The sequence below is a fragment of the Corythoichthys intestinalis genome, chromosome 10, assembly GCF_030265065.1.
Source record: "Corythoichthys intestinalis isolate RoL2023-P3 chromosome 10, ASM3026506v1, whole genome shotgun sequence".
Classification (NCBI taxonomy): domain Eukaryota; kingdom Metazoa; phylum Chordata; class Actinopteri; order Syngnathiformes; family Syngnathidae; genus Corythoichthys; species Corythoichthys intestinalis.
In genome coordinates this window covers 55,300,323-55,319,921 of record NC_080404.1, presented here as the reverse complement: position 1 = coordinate 55,319,921, position 19,599 = coordinate 55,300,323, and the positions used below count along the sequence as shown (strand labels likewise).

The window sequence follows — 19,599 nt, the reverse complement described above, 5'->3', positions numbered from 1 at the left end:
TGACATTAAAAAGGAAGTGATTCGTAAAATGTCTCCAAGTGAACAGGAAGTGACCCCAACATTTCCTCAAATCAACAGGAAGTGACCAAATGTTAACAGGAAGTGACACTGAAATGTCCCTGAATCAACAGGAAGTGACCTGATATCAACAGGAACTGACCCGTAAAACGCCCCCAAGTCAATAGGAAGTGACCTTACATTAACAGGAAGTGACACTGAAATTTTCCTCATATCAATAGGAAGTGACCTGACATTAAAAAGGAAGTGATTCGTAAAATGTTCCCAAGTCAACAGGAAGTGACCCCAACATTTCCTCAAATCAACAGGAAGTGACCAAATGTTAACAGGAAGTGACACTGAAATGTCCCTGAATCAACAGGAAGTGACCTGATATCAAAAGGAAGTGACCCCAACATTTTCTCGAATTAACAGGAAGTGACCTGACATAAAAAGGAAGAGATTCATAAAATGCCCCCAAGTCAACAGGAAGTGACCCCAACATTTCCTCAAATCAACAGGAAGTGACCGAATGTTAACAGGAAGTGACACTGAAATGTCCCTGAATCAACAGGAAGTGACCTGATATCAAAAGGAAGTGACCCCTACATTTTCTTGAATTAACAGGAAGTGACCTGACATAGGAAGTGATTCATAAAATGCCCCCAAGTCAACAGGAAGTGACCTCAACATTTCCTCACATCAACAGGAAGTGACTGAATGTTAACAGGAAGTGACACTGAAATGTCCCTGAATCAAAAGGAAGTGACTTGATATCAACAGGAAGTGACCCTGACGTTTCCTCAAATCAACAGGAAGTGACCTGACATCAACAGGAAGTAACCCCAACAGTTCCTCAAATAAACAGGAAATGACCCTGAAATGTCCCTGAACCAAACAGGAAGTGACCTGATTTAATCAGGAAGTGACCTGTGAAATGCCCCCGAATCAACAGGAAGTGACCTGACATCAACAGGAAATGATGTGTTTTAACAGGAAGTGACGTGATATTAGCAGGAAGTGACCCTGAAATGCCTCCAAATCAACAGGAAGTGACTTGATACTAACAGGAAGTGACCCTGAAATGCCTTCAAATCAACAGAAAGTGACCTGATATAAACAGAAAATTATCTGAGCTCAACAGGAACTGACCTGTAAAATGCCTACAAATCAACAGGAAGTGACCTGATATTAATAGGAAGTAACCTCAAAATGCCCCCCAAAAAACAGGAAGTGACCTTAAATTGATAGGAAATGACCTCGAAATGTCCCCGCTTCAACAGGAAGTGACCCTGAAATGTCCCCAAATCAACAGGAAGTGACCTGGTATTAATAGGAAGTAACCCCACAATGCCCCGAAACAGAAGGTGACCTGATATCAACAAAAAAATTATCTGAGCTCAACAGGAAGTGACATGTAAAATGCCCCCAATAAACAGGAAGTGAACTGATATTAACAGGAAGTGACCAGTGAAATGCTCCTAAATCAGCAGGTAGTGACCCCTTGATGGATGGCCCAAATCAACAGGAAGTGACCCAAAACAAATAAGTGACCCCTGAAATGCTTCAAAATGGACAGGAATTGACCCCAAAATAAACAAGTGACCCGGAAATGCTGAAAAATAACAGGAAGTGACCCGATATTAACAGAAGGTGATCCCAAACTGCCCATAACACAACAGGAAGTGACTCTCAACTAGAATACAATCCTTTGCCACTGTAAACATCCCAAAATTAAAAGGAAGGGACTCGTAATCAACAGGAAGTGACCTTGAAATGCCCCCAAATCAAGAGGAAACAACCTGATATTAACAGGAAGTGACCTCGAAATGTCCCCGGATCAACAGGAAGTGACCTAATGTTAATAGGAAGTGACCCTGAAATGTCCCTGAATTAACGGGAAGTGATCTGACATTAACAGGAATTTACCCTGTCGATTTTTCAGATTAACAACTATGTGGGTCACGCCCGCGTGGAGGTGCAGCTGGTGACGCACACGGATCCCCCGCGCGTACACGCGCACAGCCTGGTGGGACGCCACTGCAACGACAACGGAACGTGCACGATGGACATCGGACCTAATGACCTAACAGCGTCGTCAGTATCTTCGCCTGTTCTTTTAAATCAACATGAAGTGACCTGATTTCGACAGGTAGTGACCTGGTACGAATAGGAAGTGACCCCAAAATGTCCCCAAATAAACAGGAAGTGATCTGATAATAGCAGGAAGTTACCTGTTATTGACAAGAAGTGACCCCGAAATGTCTCCTAATCAACAGGATGTGACCCCTAAATGTCCCCAAATCAAAAGGAAGTGATCTGATATTAACGGGAATTGATCTGTTATTGACAAGAAGTGACCCCGAAATGTCCCCTAATCAATAGGAAGTCACCCTGAAATGCCACCAAATCAATAGGAAGTGATCTGATATTGACAGGAAGTGACCTCAAAATGTTCTCTAAACAACCAGAAGTGACCTGATATCAACAGGAAGTGCCCCAAATTGCTCCCAAATGAATAAGAAGTGACCTAATATAAACAGGAAGTGACCTCAAAATGCCACCAAATTAGAAGAAAGTGACCCTGGATGAATGGGAAATGACCCTGAAGTGCCCCAAAATCAACAGGAAATGACCCGATAGCAATAGAAAGTCACCCCGATATTACACCAAATCAACAGGAAGTGATCTGATATTAACAGGAAGTGACGTGTTATTGACAGGAAGTAATCCCGAAATGTCCCCAAATCAAAAGGAAGTGATCTGATATCAACAGGAAGTGTCCAAAATTGTTCCCAAATGAACGAAAAGTGACCTGATATAAACAGGAAGTGACCCCAGAATGCCACCAAATTAAAAGTAAATGACCCTGAAATGCCACCAAATCAACCGAAAGTGACCTGGTATGAATGAAAATGACCCTGAAGTGCCCCAAAATCAACAGGAAGTGATCTGATATTAACAGGAAGTGACGTGTTATTGACAGGAAGTAATCCCGAAATGTCTCCAAATCAAAAGGAAGTGATCTGATATTAACGGGAAGTGACCTGTTATTGACAGGAAGTGACCCCGAAATGTCCCCTAATCAACAGGAAGTGACCCTGAAATGCCACCGAATTAATAGGAAGTGATCTGATAGTGACAGTAAGAGACCCCAAAATGTCCTCTAAACAACCGGAAGTGACCTGATATCAACAGGAAGTGTCCAAAATTGTTCCCAAATGAACGAAAAGTGACCTGATATAAACAGGAAGTGACCCCAGAATGCCACCAAATTAAATGACCCTGAAATGCCACCAAATCAACCGAAAGTGACCTGGTATGAATGAAAATGACCCTGAAGTGCCCCAAAATCAACAGGAAGTGATCTGATATTGACAGGAAGTGACCTCAAAATGTCCTCTAAACAACTGGAAGTGACCTGATATCAACAGGAAGTGCCCCGAATTGCTCCCAAATGAACAAGAAGTGACCTGATATAAACAGAAAGTGACCCAAAAATGCCACCAAATTAAAAGGAAGCGACCCTGAAATGTCACCAATTCAACCGAAAGTGACCTGGTATGAATGGAAATGACCCAATACCAAAAGGAAGTGACCCGGATAGTACCCCAAATCAACAGGAAGTGACCTAATATCAACAGGAAGTAACCTGATATAAAAAGAGACCCCAAAATGTCCCAAAATCAACAGGAAGTGATCTGATATTAACAGGAAATGACCTGTTTTTTTAAGAGGAAGTGACCCTGAAATGCCACCAAATCAACAGGAAGTGACCCTGAAGTGTCCCAAAATCAATAGGAAGTGACCCATATCAATATGAAGTGACCCCGATATTACCCAAATCAACAGGAAGTGACCTAATATCAACAGGAATTAACCTGATATAAAAAGAGACCCCTAAAAGTCCCAAAATCATCAGGAAGCGATCTGATATTAACAGGAAGTGACCTGTTATCAAGAGGAAGTGACACTGAAATGCGACCAAATCAACAGGAAGTGACTCTGAACTGCCCCAAAATCAACAGGAAATGACCCACATCAAAAGGAAGTAACTCTGATATTACCCCAAATCAACAGGAAGTGACCTAATATCAACAGGAAGTAACCTGATATGAAAAGAAACCCCAAAATGTCCCAAAATCAACAGGAAGTGATCTGATGTTAACAGGAAGTGACCTGTTATCAAGAGGAAGTGACCCCGAAATACCACTAAATCAACAGGAAGTGACGTAACATGCCGTCAAATCAATGGGAAGTGATTGTTCTTCTGCTACTTCCTCATGTAAGACTGGCCACTAGGTGGTGCAAAACTACAAGGTACTCAGTAGCCTCTCTTTATGGAGCCTCAGGGCGGCCATGTTGGTAGGGGCAACTTTCCCACCATTGCGTTCACCTTCCAAGCAAGTCATAACTAGCTTATTTCTCTTTTGAAGAATGACAGCCTCAAGGAGGCGGGAACCCCACGGTTGTTACTGACGCCGTCCTTCTCAGTTTCAGCAACCTGGGAATCCTGCACGTGACCAAGAAGGGCGTGGCCGAGGTCCTGACGCGGCGCCTGCGCGACGAGTGGCGGAGGCGGCGGGGAGGCTCCGCCCAGCCCACGGCGGCCGAAGAGAGCGCCTTGAGCAAGGAGGCCAAGGAGCTGGCCAAGATGGTGGACCTCAACATCGTGCGCCTCAAGTTCACCGCCTTCCTCAAAGACAGCGACGGCGGCTTCACGCGAGCCCTCAAAGCCGTGGTGTCCAACGCGATCTATGACAGCAGTGAGCGCCTCGCCTGTTGATTTGGAGTCGCTTCTTGTTGATATTGGGTCACTTCCTGTTGAAATTCGGTCCCTTCTTTTTGATATTAGGTCACTTCTTGTTGATTTTGGGTCATATCTGGGTCACTTCCTGTTGATTTGGGGGCATTTTGGGGTCACTTCCTGTTTATTGGAGTCACTTCCTGTTGATATTGAGTCACTTCCTGTTTACATGGGGGCATTTTTGGGTCACTCCTGCTGATATCGAGGCACTTCCTATTGATTTGGAGGTCTTTGAGGGCCACTTCCTGTTGATTTTGGGTCGTATCTGAGTCGCTTCCTGTTGATATTGAGCTACTTCCTGTTAATTTGGGGGCATTTCAGGGATGCTTCCTGTTGATATTGAGTCACTTCCTATTGATAGGGAAGTCTTTGAGGGTTACTTTCTGTTGATATTACGTCCCTTCCTGTTGATTTTGGGCCGTATCTGGGTCACTTCCTGTTGATATTGAGTCACCTCTTGTTAATAAGAAGGCGTTTTTGGACCGTTTCGTGTTGCTTTTAGGTCACTTCCTATTGATTTGGAGGTAATTGAGGGTCATTTCCTGTTGCTATTAGTTCACTTCCTGTTGAGTAAGGGTCAGATCTGGGTCACGTCCTGATAATTTGGAGGTATGTCAGGGTCGCTTCCTGTTGATATCGGCTCACGTCCTGTTGAAATTGAGTAACTTCCTGTTAATTTTGGGGACGCCTCTTGTTGATATAAAATCTCTTCCTGTTAATTTAGAGGTATTTGAGGGTCACTTCTTGCTGATATTAGGTAATTTCCTGTTGATTGAAGGTCATATCTGGGTCACTTCCTGTTGATATTGAGCCACTTCCTGTTAATTTGTGGTCACTTCCTATTAACATCAAGTCACTTCCTATTGATTTGGAGGTCTTTGAGGGTCACTTTCTGTTGATATTAGGTCACTTCCTGTTAATATGGGGGTGTTTTGGGGTCATTTCCTGTTTATATTGAGTCACTTCCTTTTGATTTTGAGGTATTTGAGGGTCACTTCCTATTGATATCGGGTCACTTCATGTTGAAATTGAGTCACTTCCTGTTAATTTGGGAGTATTTGGGGGTCACTTCCTGTTTATATTGGGACACTTCCTGTTGAAATTGAGTCACTTCCTGTTAATTTGGGGTCGCTTCCTGTTGACAACAAGTCACTTCCTATTGATTTGGAGGTGTTTGAGGGTCACTTTCTGTTGATATTAGGTCACTTCCTGTTAATATGGGGGTGTTTTGGGGTCACTTCCTGTTTATATTGAGTCACTTCCTATTGATTTGGAGGTCTCTGAGGGTCACTTTCTGTTGATATTAGGTCACTTCCTGTTAATATGGGGGTGTTTTGGGGTCACTTCCTGTTTATATCGAGTCACTTCCTTTTGATTTTGAGGTATTTGAGGGTCACTTCCTGTTGATATCGGGTCACTTCCTGTTGAAATTGAGTCACTTCCTGTTAATTTGGGGGTATTTGGTGGTCACTTCCTGTTGATATTGGGACACTTCCTGTTGAAATTGAGTCACTTCCTGTTAATTTGGGGTCGCTTCCAGTTGACATCAAGTCACTTCCTATTGATTTGGAGGTGTTTGAGGGTCACTTTCTGTTGATATTAGGTCACTTCCTGTTAATATGGGGGTGTTTTGGGGTCACTTCCTGTTTATATTGAGTCACTTCCTTTTGATTTTGAGGTATTTGAGTGTCACTTCCTGTTGATATCGGGTCACTTCCTGTTGAAATTGAGTCACTTCCTGTTAATTTGGGGGCCACTTCCTGTTGATATCGGGACACTTCCTGTTGAAATTGCGTCACTTCCTGTTAATTTCGTGGCGTTTTGGGGTCGCTTTCTGTTGATATCAAGTCACTTCCTATTGATTAGGAGGTATTTGAGGGTCACTTCCTGTTGATATTAGTTCACTTCCTGTTGATTAAGGGTCATATCTGGGTTAGTTTCTCTTTATATGGGGGTGTTTTGGGGTCACTTCCTGTTTATATCGAGTCACTTCCTGTTATTTTGGGAGTATTTGAGGGTCACTTCCTGTTGATATTGGGACACTTCCTGTTGAAATTGAGTCACTTCCTGTTAATTTGGGGGCGTTTTGGGGTCGCTTCCTGTTGATATCGAGTCACTTTCTATTGATTCGGCGGTATTTGAGGTTCACTTACTGTTGCTGTTGGGCCACTTCCTGTTGATATTGGGTCACTTTCTGTTAACTGGGTTAGGGTTCCTATTGATATGAGGTCACTACTGGTTGATATCATGTCACTTCCTGTTGATTTGGGGCCATTTTGGGGGCCACTTCCCCCCTTCACTGCACTACCCGCCTATCTTTTCCCCGCCAGAATCTCCCAATGCGTCCAACCTGAGGATCTCTCGCATGGACAAGACCTGCGGATCGGTGCTCGGGGGAGATGAGATCTTTCTACTCTGCGACAAAGTCCAGAAAGGTGGCGCCGGATTTCAAAGTATTCGCCGAAACTAATTTCAAACTAAAGCTGATATTTGAGGCCGATGTATATTTTTTGAAGCGAGCTGATAATGAAAGACAATTGAAACTAAGCCTGTCGCAATATGCAATAATTCCATTTATCGCGCGGTATATAAAAATAAAGACTGTAATTTTCGTGCTGCGATTTATCGCCTCGCGTGCACGTGCGCGCGTTTGTCACGTGCGTGCGTGCGCGACGCACGCGCTTGCGCCAGATGTGTGGCAGACGTGCTTGACAGCGCTGTTTAAAGTTCAGCTTCCTTGTGCTTCCTTTATTGACTTCTGGGTATGTTCGTTTTATACATTTGAGTTTGAGTGACCGTCATTTAATGGATGGAGGCAGGGCCGAGTGCACGGTCGGCGCACAGCAATGAGCGAGCGGAATGAGGAAGAGGACGAACCAGTCTGCAAAATGTTTTTGGAGGTTGTTTCAACAAAGATGGCCAACAGAATAAATCTACATTTGAAACACTATTATCCTCTCCAGTTTTCACTGCTTAGTAAGAAAACTGCATCGCAACAAGCGGAGCCTCCTCGTCATGTTAATTGACAATTAGAGGTATTCGCTTGATGTGAGAAATACAGACGACACCGCGCAAAATAGCGTTCCCTGACGGAAAGTGAAGTCCGCTACATTGCTGAAGAAATGAGACCGTTTTACCTTTGTTAAATGATATTTGATACCTTTGGGAGCCAAATTTTTGTTACTGCTACTTAATTAGTCTATTTTTCTCTGTTGTTGTTGAAGTGCAATTACTGTGACTGCAACTTTATACCTATATGCCTAAATGCTTCAGTTATTAAGTGCAATTTTATTTTTTCTTGAAAAAAGACATTTAATATGTGTTTCTGTGCGGTGTTAATATTGTTGTCTTTTACTTGAAAGAGGCATGGTCTATTGTTTTTAGTTGTGATTTCTTAAAAGGTATTTTTTAAAAGTAAACATTTATTGCGTTTAAATGGGTGTACTTGATCTATTAATATATACTGTATTCTCACTGTGTTATTGTAAATTGGTTAAAAGGGGACGGGACTTGATAAGCATATGCTTCTCTCGTCAGCCCTTGTCTTTTCTTTGTTTTTTTCGGGTTGCTCATATCACATCTTGCAACTGTCAATGATACCGATGATGATGAAAATAAATAAAAATAAACGCTCAAAAAAATTTTTTTTGGGGGGGGGGGTGCAATAATATCGCATATCGCAATAATTTATGAGATAATTTATCGCCCACTAAAATTTGTTATTGCGACAGGCCTAATTGAAACCCTCATTGAAATGAAGATAATTTTTCTTCTCTAAGACTGGCCACTAGGTGGTGCAAAATCACAATTAATAAAGATCAACATAAGAGTTAACATCCTCTTTTATCGGCTCTACAGATGACATCGAGATCCGCTTCTACGAGGACGAGGAGGACGGCGGCTGGGAGGCCTTCGCCGACTTTGCGCCGACGGACGTCCACAAGCAGTACGCCATCGTGTTCAAGACGCCGCCGTACCGCGACGCCGATCTGGAACGCTCCGTCACCGTCTTCCTGCAACTCAAGCGCAAAAAGGCGGGCGACTGCAGCGACCCCAAACACTTCACGTACATCCCCCATGTACAAGGTAGACACCAATAGTTTTAGATTTTTAATTTTTTTTTAAAAATCATTGACGGTAGCGTTGCATACAATGCAAAAGGCACCGTCTATAATGTTCTTTTGTTAGTGACGTAAAATCAACTTGAAGTGACCTGGGAAAGCCCCCAAATCATTAGGATGTGACCTAATATCAACAGGAAGTGACCTTGAAATGTCCCCAAATCGACAGGAAGTGACCTCATATCAACATAAAGTGACCCTGAAATGCCCCCAAAAGAACAAGAGTAACATCAACACCTTGAAATCCCCTGAAATGAACTGGAAGTGACCCGATACCAACAGGAAGTGGGCCCGAAATACCCCCAGATCGATAGGACATGACCCAGTATGAACAGAAAGTGAACTGATATCAGCCTAAAATGACCCCAAATGAACAGGAGTAATATCAACAGGAAGTGACCCAACATCAACAGGAAGTGACCTTAATATCCCCTGAAATGAACAGGAAGTGACCCAGAAATGCCCCCAAATCAACAGTGAGTGACGCAATATTAACTGGAAGTGACCTAATATCAATAGGAAGTGACCAAATGTCAACAGAATGTGACCTTGAAACGCCCCCAAATAAACAGGAATTGACCCAATATCAACAGGAAGTGATCTGATATCAGTAGGAAGTGACACAATACAAGGAAGTAGAGACCTTGAAATGCCCCGAATGCACAGGAGATGACCCAATATCAATAGGAAATGGCCGTGAAATCCCCCCAACTCAACAGGAAGTCATCTGGAAATGTCCCCAAATTTACAGGACGTGACCTAACATCAACAGTATGTGACCCAATATCAACAGAAAGTGACCTTGAAATACCCTCAAGTAAACAGGAAGTCACCCAATATTAACAGGAAGTGACCTAATATCAACAGCAAGTGACCCAATGTCAACAGGATATGACCTAATAATGCTCCCAAATAATCAGGAAGTCATCCTATATCCAGAGGAAGTGACCCAATGTCAATAGGAAGTGACACAATACAAAGAAGTAACCTTGAAATGCCCCAAATGCACAGGAAGTGGCCCGATATCAACAGGAAGTGACCTGGAAATACCCACAAATCAACAGGAAGTGAACCAACATCAACTGGAAGTGACCTTGAAATCCTCCAAATGCCCAGGAAGTCACCCAATATCCACAGGAAGTGGTCTTGAAATGCCCCTGGATCAATAGGATGTGACCCAATATGAACAGGAAGTGACCCAGAAATTCCCCCAAATCAACAGGAAGTGACCTAATATCAACGGGAAGTGACCCCATACTAACAAGAATAAGCGTACAGGAGTAATACCAACAGGAAATGACCCAATATCAACTGGAAGTTACTTTAAAATCCCATCTAATTAACAGGAAGTCACCCCATACCAACAGGAAGTGACCCGATAGCAACAGGAAGCGACCCAAAACATTTAAGAAGAGATCTTGAAATGCCCCAAATGCACAGGAAGTGACCTGATATCAACAGGAAGTGGCCCTGAAATGCCCCCACATCAACATTAAGTGACCTGGAAATGGCCCCAGATCAACAGGAAGTGACCTTATGTCAATGGGTAGTGACCTTGAAATCCCCTCAAATAAACAGGAAGTGACCCGATATCAACAGGAAGTGGCCTTGAAATGCTGCCAGATTAACAGGATTTAACCCAATATGAACAGGAAATGACCTAGACACGCCCCCAATATCAATAGGAAGTGACATTGAAATACTCCAAATTCACAGGAAGTGACCCAATGTCAACAGGATGTGACCTTGAAATGCCACCAAATAAACAGGAAGTGACGTAAAATGCCATCAAATCAACAGGAAGTGCTTGTTCTTCTGCTACATCCTGGCCAGACTGGCCACTAGGTGGTGCAAAACTACAAGCTCCTCAGTAGCTTCTACTCATGGCGCCTCAGGGCGGCCATGTTGGTAGGGGCAACAGGTACTGATCACAAAATAGCTAAAAATAAACAGGAAGTGGCTAATTGTCAACAAGAAGTGACAACAAAATGACCCCAGATCAACAGGAAGTGACCCAACATGAACAGGAAGTGACCCCGAAATGCCCTCAAGTCAACAGGAAGTGACCAGATATACCAACCATAACAACCAAGCTATAGTGCTGTGTCTGCTTTGGCCACACGAGGGCAGTAAAAGTGCAAATGGAAATTCTGTTTTTTAAGCTCTTTTATGGTCAGAAACACCACAATGTAGATGCTAACTTGTATTGAGTACGTATTAGCATTTGCGTGTTACTGCTTAGTATTCCCCGATATCGACGACCTATCGAGTAGGCTCGTCTTCTCGAATTGAGGCAATTTGAAAATGGATCCCGTTTTGTCGGCTTCAGACAAAGAGGAGGTGCTGCGGAAGAAACAGAAGCCCCTGCCCCACTACGACCCCTGGCAGGGAGGGGCGGAAAGAGGAGGGGGCGGAGCCGGCGCGGGAGGCTACCCCCCCTCGGACGGTGAGGCCGACACCCGCCGCCAAAGCTAAAGGGGAAAGTTGACCGACGGTCGATTCTTATTGGTCTTCAGGTTATCACTACGGCCGATATACAGACGGCGCGGCGGGGGGAGGAGTTTTCTACTCGGGGAGCGGCTACGGAGGAGGAGGGGCCAGGATGTCGAACGGCGCCGCCTCCCAGAGCGGACGAACGCCGGTTACAGGTACGACACTCGCCGTCTTTTGTCGGAAAAAGGTCACAATCATTTTTCCAATCTTTCAGTGACGATAAAGCAAGGGTGTCCAGACTTTTGTATCCGACATTTAGAGCCTAGTTTGGGCCTAAAAAAATCCAGCCCGACCCGACACGGCCCGCTGGTATTGAGGCCCGACCCGGCCCGAGCTCGATCACTTAACTAGATTTGCAGGCCCGAGCCCGAAAAACCCGACTTTTTTTTTTTTTTTTTTTTTTTTTTGAGTGACGCGGAAAAAACGCAACAGCAGCAATTTATTTTCATTTCTTCGAGTTGGCAGAAAAAAACGCAAGTTTTCTTAATGTTTAAATAATCTACATATTTTTTTGAGAATTATCAAAGCATTCACACAACGAAATAACGCTGGGAAAGTTTGTTAAACATATTTCTGAGTGTGTAGGATATTGTTCTCACATGGACGCGCCTCTCTGACAAGGAAATGAAAATGAGGGCGGTGCCTCGGCCGTGCGCAAACGATGCAGCGGGAGGACAAGAAGAAAAAGCGGCCGGCGCCACGGCGTTCGTGCACACGCACAAGCAAAAGCGCAATACAGAGAGCATGCGCTCCATTTTTTTTTTTTTTTTTTTAATAATTTATTAGTCCGGCATGGCGGCCCGACCCGACCTGACCCGAACGTGAATGCTTAAATTGTGGGCCCGACCCGAATGTCGGGTCGGGTCGGGTCGGGTTCGGGTTCGGGCACAAAATCTAACCTCTACCGACATTTGATGAAATAAACATTTTTTAAAATTTAAAATATTGAATGAAAAAAAAGAAAAAGAAATTTTAATAAATCATTTAAAAAACAAAAAATTAAAAAAGAAAAAACATGTTAAAAAAAAAAAAAAAGGTAAATTTTTAAAATTATATGAAAATAAGTCCAAGGGAAAAAAATATTTTAAAAAATAATAAAACCTAACAAGAACAAATGTATAAAAAATCAAAAATAAAAGGAGAAACAAAATAATTAAAATCAATAACAAAAGTACTTAATATTATTAATGTAAATAATAATAATTACAAAAAATAAAAAGATAAATGAATGGATTTCCTTTCATGAATAAATAAGATTAACTAAAAAGAGTTCAAAACAATAAAAAAATGTGAATAAAAAACACAAAAATGTAAAAATATACTTTAAAAAATCTTTAAAAACAAACTAAAATATTTGTAAAAATTTTTTTTTTAATTATCCAAAAAACAACTCAAAGGGGGAAAAACATAATAAAACATTAAAAGAACAACTGAATTAAAATTTTGTGAGAATGATAAAAAGAAATTTAAATCAAAGGAAAGAAATTAAAATTAATGAAATAAAATAAAAATATTTTTTAAAAATACAATAACATATTGAAAAATATTTGAAAAAAAACATTTTTAAAATAATCTAAAAAAGAAATCCAAGGGCAAAAAATTATAAAGTATAAAAATAAAAATGTAACAATAATTTAAAAAAAAAAAAAAAATTAAAGATAAATTAAAATTGACAAAATAAAGTAAAAACATAAAAAAACAATAATAAAACAAAAAAGAAAAATCAATGGATTAAAAAAAAATAAAAATACTAAGATTAAATAAAAATATCTGGAAAAAAAAAATTAAAGAACAAAATATAACATTCATTAAGAAATAATAAAAGTTAAGAAAAGCAAAATAAAAATAAATAAAATAAATAAATATAAATAATATTATTAATTAAAATTATAATTACAAAAATGATTAAGATTAAATGAATTAAAAAGCGTTTATAAAAATAAAAAAATGTGAATAAAATAACACAAAAATGGAAAAATATATATTTTTAAAAATCATAAAAAAAAAACAAAAAAAAAAAAACAATTAAAATTATTTGTGAAAAAAATTTAAAAAAAAAAAAAAAAAAAAACGTTTTAAAAATTATCTAAAAAATAACTCCAAGGGGGAAAAACCTAATAAAACATTAAAAGAACAACTGAGTTTTTGAATTTTGTGAAAATGATAAAAAAATAAAAATCAAAGAAAAGAAATTAAAATTAATGAAAGAAAATAAAAATATTTGTTAAAAAATAAAAACAATAATAAAATTTAAAATAATCAATGGATTTAAAGAAATGAATAAATAAGATAGATAATAAATAAATAAATAAATAAATGAAGTCTTCAAAAATAAATTGGAATAAAAATTAAACAAATATTTGAATTTTTTTTTTTTTTTTAAATAATCTAAACAATAAATCCAAGGGCAAAAAATTATAATGTATAAAAATAAAAATGTAACAATAATGAAAAAAATTAAAAATAAAGATAGGAAATTAAAATTAACAAAATAAAGTAAAAACATAATTTTAAAATATCTTTAAAAAATAAAATGGAAAAAAAATATTATGAAAAGAAAAAAATAATATTCATAAAATAAAGTCAAGAAAATCAAAATCATAAAAGATCATTTCATCACATTGAATCAAGTTTATTGATGTAAAAGAAAATAATGAATTCCTATAGGTGGAAAAGCGCAATATAAGTATAACACCATTTACCATTTATTCATGTCAACATTTTGAGAAAATGGAGAGGCAGCTCTACCTAGTGGTAAATCTGAGAATTGCAAGAAAATTCAGGCTAAATTCAAGCTTCCTTAGTTTGGACACCCCTGCAACGTCACCATACCTAAAGATCAGCTCGATTCAACTGTCTTAGTTGAACCTTTCCTCTTACGACGGGATCTCCTTAGGCTCCGCCCTCCCGCGTCACCACGGCGACCTCCTGGAGTTGCGAGGACGCCTGCTGGCCACGCGGGACGCCAGTGGAGACACGTCAGTCGCCGACCGACCCCGGACCGCCTCCTGCCGGTCGCTTCTCTTCTGACGCCCCGCCCCTTTCCCGCCCTCAGTCCGCTGCACCTGTCCGTCATCCACCGGCGGACGGACGTCACTCTCCGATTGATAGACGCACTTCTCGGACAGAGGCTGGGACGCGCGCTGGACGCGGCTAACCGTCTGCAGCAGGTAGGTTTTGTATGCTTGATGATATTTGCTTGGAGTCTTATCTTTTTTTAATGATTTCTCTGGACACAAATCTTGATTCCGACGCACGTCAGACGGCGCTGCATCTGGCGGTCTTGACGCGTCAAGCCCCGGCGGCGGAGGCGCTGATGAAGGCGGGGGCGGACCCCGGCCTGCGGGACAGAGACGGCCGCTGCCCGCTGCACTTGGCGGCGCTGGGCGGCGACTTGGCCACGCTGCGCGTCGTCCTGACGCACCTGGGGGAAGGACACGCCCACCTCTTGAGCACGCCCGATTATCACGGTGAGGGGAAATTATTTTCAGAGAAAAAAAGAGGATGGTTTTTAAGATTTAATATAATATGTGATTATCGATTGGATGAAAAAAGTGCAATTTATAGTCTGGTAAATAAACTCTGTAAAGTCAGTTGGCCGCAGAAGAAGGTTGAGTTCAGGCAACTTGCTGTTGCAGTTCTTAGCTGTCACACTAGATGGAGCGGTCTCTCCATTAGCTCAAAAACTGACATTTTGAAATCAATCTTTTACATTAATATAAAAAATATTCGTATATGATGAATCTTGGATTGTCTTTTATTGTCGCTCTGACATTTTCTCTTATTTATCAGATCGTTATTTATTTTTGCAATATTATAAGTCATGAATAATACATTTTATTATATGAAATTATTTGTGTTTTTTGAAGAAAAAAAAAAGATATATTATTTATTTTAAAAATATTTCTAAATATTAATTACGCATAAAATAAGGCAAAAATTATTTATAAAAAAATTATTTTCTTTTTTTAAACACAAATATATAATTAACAAATTAATAAAGAAAAAAATTATTTATTATTTTTTTTAGGAAAAACCATATATATAAGTAATAAATTAAAAAATATATATTAAAAAAATAATATAAACTTAAATGAATAATAAATCATTAATTTAAATAAATCAATAAATAAAGTACGTGTTTGCAATTATAAAAAATGTGAAATTGAAAAAATATAAAATCTATTGATTTAAATTATCAAATTTTTTTTCTTTAAAGGTAATTTTTAAAAATCTATTATTATATATATATATACATATATAATTTAATTTTTAAAAATAAATGTATTGTTTATATAAATTTTTTGTTAAAAAAAAACGTCAAGAAAAACAAATATATATATATATATATATTATTTGGCCTTATTTTATGAGTATATATTTTTATTATTTTAAGATGAATTTTTTTTCCATTAATAATATATTTTATTAAAGAAGCAATTTTATGTTATAAAATATATAGTGTTCCCTTTTACTATTTATGATTTCTATTATTACAAAAATAAATAACGATATGATAAATAAGAGAAAATGGCAGAGCAACAATAAAAAGTCGAGAAAATCATAATGCAAGATATATTGGCATATTGAATTATTTTTTTTATAATTATGTAAAAGATTTCAAATGTAAGTTTTTGAGCTCATGGAGAGGCAGCTCCATCTAGTGTTAAAGCTAACAAGTGCAACAGTATGTCGGCTGAACTCGACCGTCTTCTGCTGTCGACCAGCCAATCCAAAAGTCTGTGATTTAAGTTTCTCCGCTTTTTTTTTCTTTCAGGTTTGTCCCCCCTTCACCTGGCGGTCCGTCGGGACGGTCACCGTTGTCTTCGCCTCCTGGTGGAGAGCGGCGCCAAGGTCGACGCTCCCGAGCTGAAAGGCGGCCACACGGCTCTGCACATGGCCATCACTCAAAATCTCCTCAAGGTGGCCTGCACGCTCGTCACTGAGGTACGTTTAAATGCTAAATACTTAGTAATACTAGTACTCACAGGTAAATATGCTTATGGTAGAAGTAAACATTTCTTTATTTGCTGCCACTTCAGATAGGATGTCTACTAGTGATAAACTCATGGCAGAAGAACAAAAAGAGCTTTAATTGGTCTACAAGTCCTAGCATTTACTAGTACTAAAAGTGTACTTGTATTACAAGTATGTGTACTTGCGTATATTTGTACTATTAATATGTGTACTGTTTTACTACCAGTATGTGTACTTTTGTTAAATTGTCTATAAGTACTAGTACTTTATGTACTTGAATGTAGTAGTACTACAAGTACATGTGCTTGTGTGCACTGGTACTACAAGAATGTGTACTTGTTCTACAAGTATGTATACTTACGTTTAATTGGTCACTGCATTGACATTCAATGAAGTCCTAACTAGCTTATTTCTCTTTTGAAGATGATTTTATCAATGTCAAAGCATCTGCTATTTACTGGCATTGATGGGGCCTCAGGGCGGCCATGTTGGTAGGGGCAACTTTCCCACCAAAGTCAATGCGTTGACATCCCAATCAAGTCCTAACTAGCTTATTTCTCTTTTAAAAGTTGATTTTTTTCAATGTCAAAGCATCTGCTATTTACTGGCATTGATAGGGGCCTCAGGGCAGCCATGTTGGTAGGGGCAACTTTCCCACAGATGTCAATGCGCTGACATTCCAATCAAGTCCTAACAGCCTTATTTATCTTGATGATTTTATCACTGTCAAAGCATCTGCTATTCACTGCCACTGATGGGGCCCCAGGGCAGCCATGTTGGTAGGGGCAACTTTCCCATCAAAGTCAATGCGTTGACATTCCGATCAAGTCCTAAATAGCTTATTCTTCTTTTAAAAGATGTCAAAGCATCTGCTATTTACTCATTGACTGCCTCTGATGTGGCCTCTGGGCGGCCATGTTGGTAGGGGCAACTTTTCCACCAAAGTCAATGCGTTGACATTCCAGTCAAGTCCTAACTAGCTTATTCCTCTTTAAAAGATAATTTTATCAATGTCAAAGCATCTGCTATTTACTGCCATTGATGGGGCCTCAGGGCAGCCATGTTGGTAGGGGCAACTTTCCCATCAAAGTCAATGCGTTGACATTCCAATCAAGTCCTAAATAGCTTATTCTTCTTTTAAAAGATGATTTTATCAATGTAAAAGCATCTGCTATTCACTCATTGACTGCCTTTGATGTGGCCTCTGGGCGGCCATGTTGGTAGAGGCAACTTTCCCACCAAAATCAATGCGTTGACATTCCAATCAAGTCCTAACAAGCTTATTCCTCTTTTAAAAGATAATTTTATCAATGTCAAAGCATCTGCTATTTGTTCAAGGACTGCCATTGATGGGGCCTCCGGGTGGCCATGTTGGTAGGGGCAACTTTCCCACAAATGTCAATGTGCTGACATTCCAATCAAGTCCTAACAAGCTTATTCCTCTTTTAAAAGATGATTTTATCAATGTCATAGCATCTGCTATTTACCGCCATTGATGGGGCCTCAGGGCGGCCATATTGGTTGGGGCAACTTTCCCACCAAAATCAATGCATTGACATTCCAATCAAGTCCTAACTAGTTTATTCTTCTTTTAAAAGATGACTTTATCAAAGTGAAAGCATCTGCTATTTACCGCCATTAATGGGGCTCCAGGGGGGCCATGTTGGTAGAGGCAACTTTCCCACAAATGTCAGTGCGCTGACATTCCAATCAAGTCCTAACAAGCTTATTTATCTTGATGATTTTATCACTGTCAACGCATCTGCTATTTACTCATTGACTGCCTTTGATGTGGCCTCTGGGCGGCCATGTTGGTAGAGGCAACTTTCCCACAAAAGTCAATGTGTTGACGTTCCAATCAAGTCCCAACTAGCTTATTCCTCTTTTAAAAGATGATTTTATCAATGTCAAAGCATCTGCTATTTACCGACATTGATGGGGCTCCAGGGGGGCCATGTTGGTAGGGGCAACTTTCCCACAAATGTCAATGCGTTGACGTTCCAATCAAGTCCTAACTAGCTTATTTCTCTGTTGAAAGATGATTTTATCGATGTCACAGCATCTGCTATTTACTCATTGACTGCCATTGATGGGGCTCCAGGGCCGCCATGTTGGTAGGGGCAATTTTCCCACCAAAGTCAATGCGCAGATAATCCAATCAAGTCCTAATTAGCTTATTTCTCTTTAGAAAGATGACTTTTTTCAATGTCAAAGCATTTAATCGTTGACTGCCATTAATGGGGCCTCAGGGCGGCCGTGTTGGTAGGGGCAACCTTCCCCTTAAAGTCAATGCATCAACTTTCAAATGAAGCCCTGACCATGTTCCCGCTGTTCTTATTACATACAGCTGAAGGCGGACGTGAACGCTCGCACCTTCGGAGGAAACACGCCTCTTCACCTGGCCGCCGCCGCCAACGCGCACGCGCTTTGTTCCGTGCTGCTCGCCGCAGGTAAACGCTCACTCGCCCCCGCGAGCGCAGACCCAAAAAAGCTAACGCGTCGTCACGCCGGAGTTCAGGTGCGGACAAAAACGCGGAAAACCACGAGCCGCTCGTCTCGAGTTCCTCGGACGAGGACGAGGACCAGACGTCGGCGCGGAAGCGACGGGCGGGCGGGCACACGGCGTCGGACTTGGCTAAATGTCACAAGGTAAAGAAGCGAGAGCGCCTCGTTGTCCTCTTCGGTTTAAAAACGCCACGCGTCCGCAGGTCCGGAAGCTACTGACGTCCGATCGCCGAGTGGATAAGAAGAGCCGAGACGATGAAGGTGGGTGCCGTCACGCCTTGTCGTACGCCGAGAGTTAAAGTGAACGGGGGCGTTGTTGCGTTTTTCCCAGGTGGGGAGCGTATGCACTTGGACGCCGACACGCTGCGCCACCTCGTGGTGCTTCTGAAGGACGCCGACGTCTCCTGGAACGAGCTGGCGGACAAACTAGGGATGAGGACGCTGGCCCACCTCTATCGGGAAAGCCCCGCCCCCTACCAAAGCCTACTGGAACACTACCAGGTTAGGACGTGCACGTTTTTGTGGATAAAAACATAATTTTGTTGTGAATTGCTAATGAAGAGGGCGTCTTAATTTTTGTCCCTGAGGGCCGATTGCAGTTGAATCAAATGACGCAAGGACCAAATTGAAATAGTTTCACTTTCATTTGGAGGGTTTAAGTGACTGGCTCCATCTAGTGTTAAAGCCAAGAAGTGCAAC

General features: G+C 40.7%; 1 protein-coding gene across 1 annotated transcript in view; it reads left to right on the top strand.

The window, feature by feature from the left end:
* The window catches only part of LOC130922681 (uncharacterized), a 78,490-nt gene that overhangs the window by 53,471 nt on the left and 5,420 nt on the right, over positions 1 to 19,599 (top strand). Inside the window, exons 24-37 of the mRNA XM_057847593.1 lie at positions 1,943 to 2,094; positions 4,492 to 4,763; positions 7,135 to 7,239; positions 8,663 to 8,890; positions 11,255 to 11,371; positions 11,442 to 11,573; positions 14,315 to 14,396; positions 14,474 to 14,588; positions 14,681 to 14,888; positions 16,196 to 16,365; positions 18,743 to 18,845; positions 18,914 to 19,044; positions 19,104 to 19,161; positions 19,232 to 19,401. Coding sequence (XP_057703576.1) covers positions 1,943 to 2,094; positions 4,492 to 4,763; positions 7,135 to 7,239; positions 8,663 to 8,890; positions 11,255 to 11,371; positions 11,442 to 11,573; positions 14,315 to 14,396; positions 14,474 to 14,588; positions 14,681 to 14,888; positions 16,196 to 16,365; positions 18,743 to 18,845; positions 18,914 to 19,044; positions 19,104 to 19,161; positions 19,232 to 19,401 — 2,043 coding nt within the window. The remainder of the gene's footprint in view (positions 1 to 1,942; positions 2,095 to 4,491; positions 4,764 to 7,134; positions 7,240 to 8,662; positions 8,891 to 11,254; positions 11,372 to 11,441; positions 11,574 to 14,314; positions 14,397 to 14,473; positions 14,589 to 14,680; positions 14,889 to 16,195; positions 16,366 to 18,742; positions 18,846 to 18,913; positions 19,045 to 19,103; positions 19,162 to 19,231; positions 19,402 to 19,599) is intronic.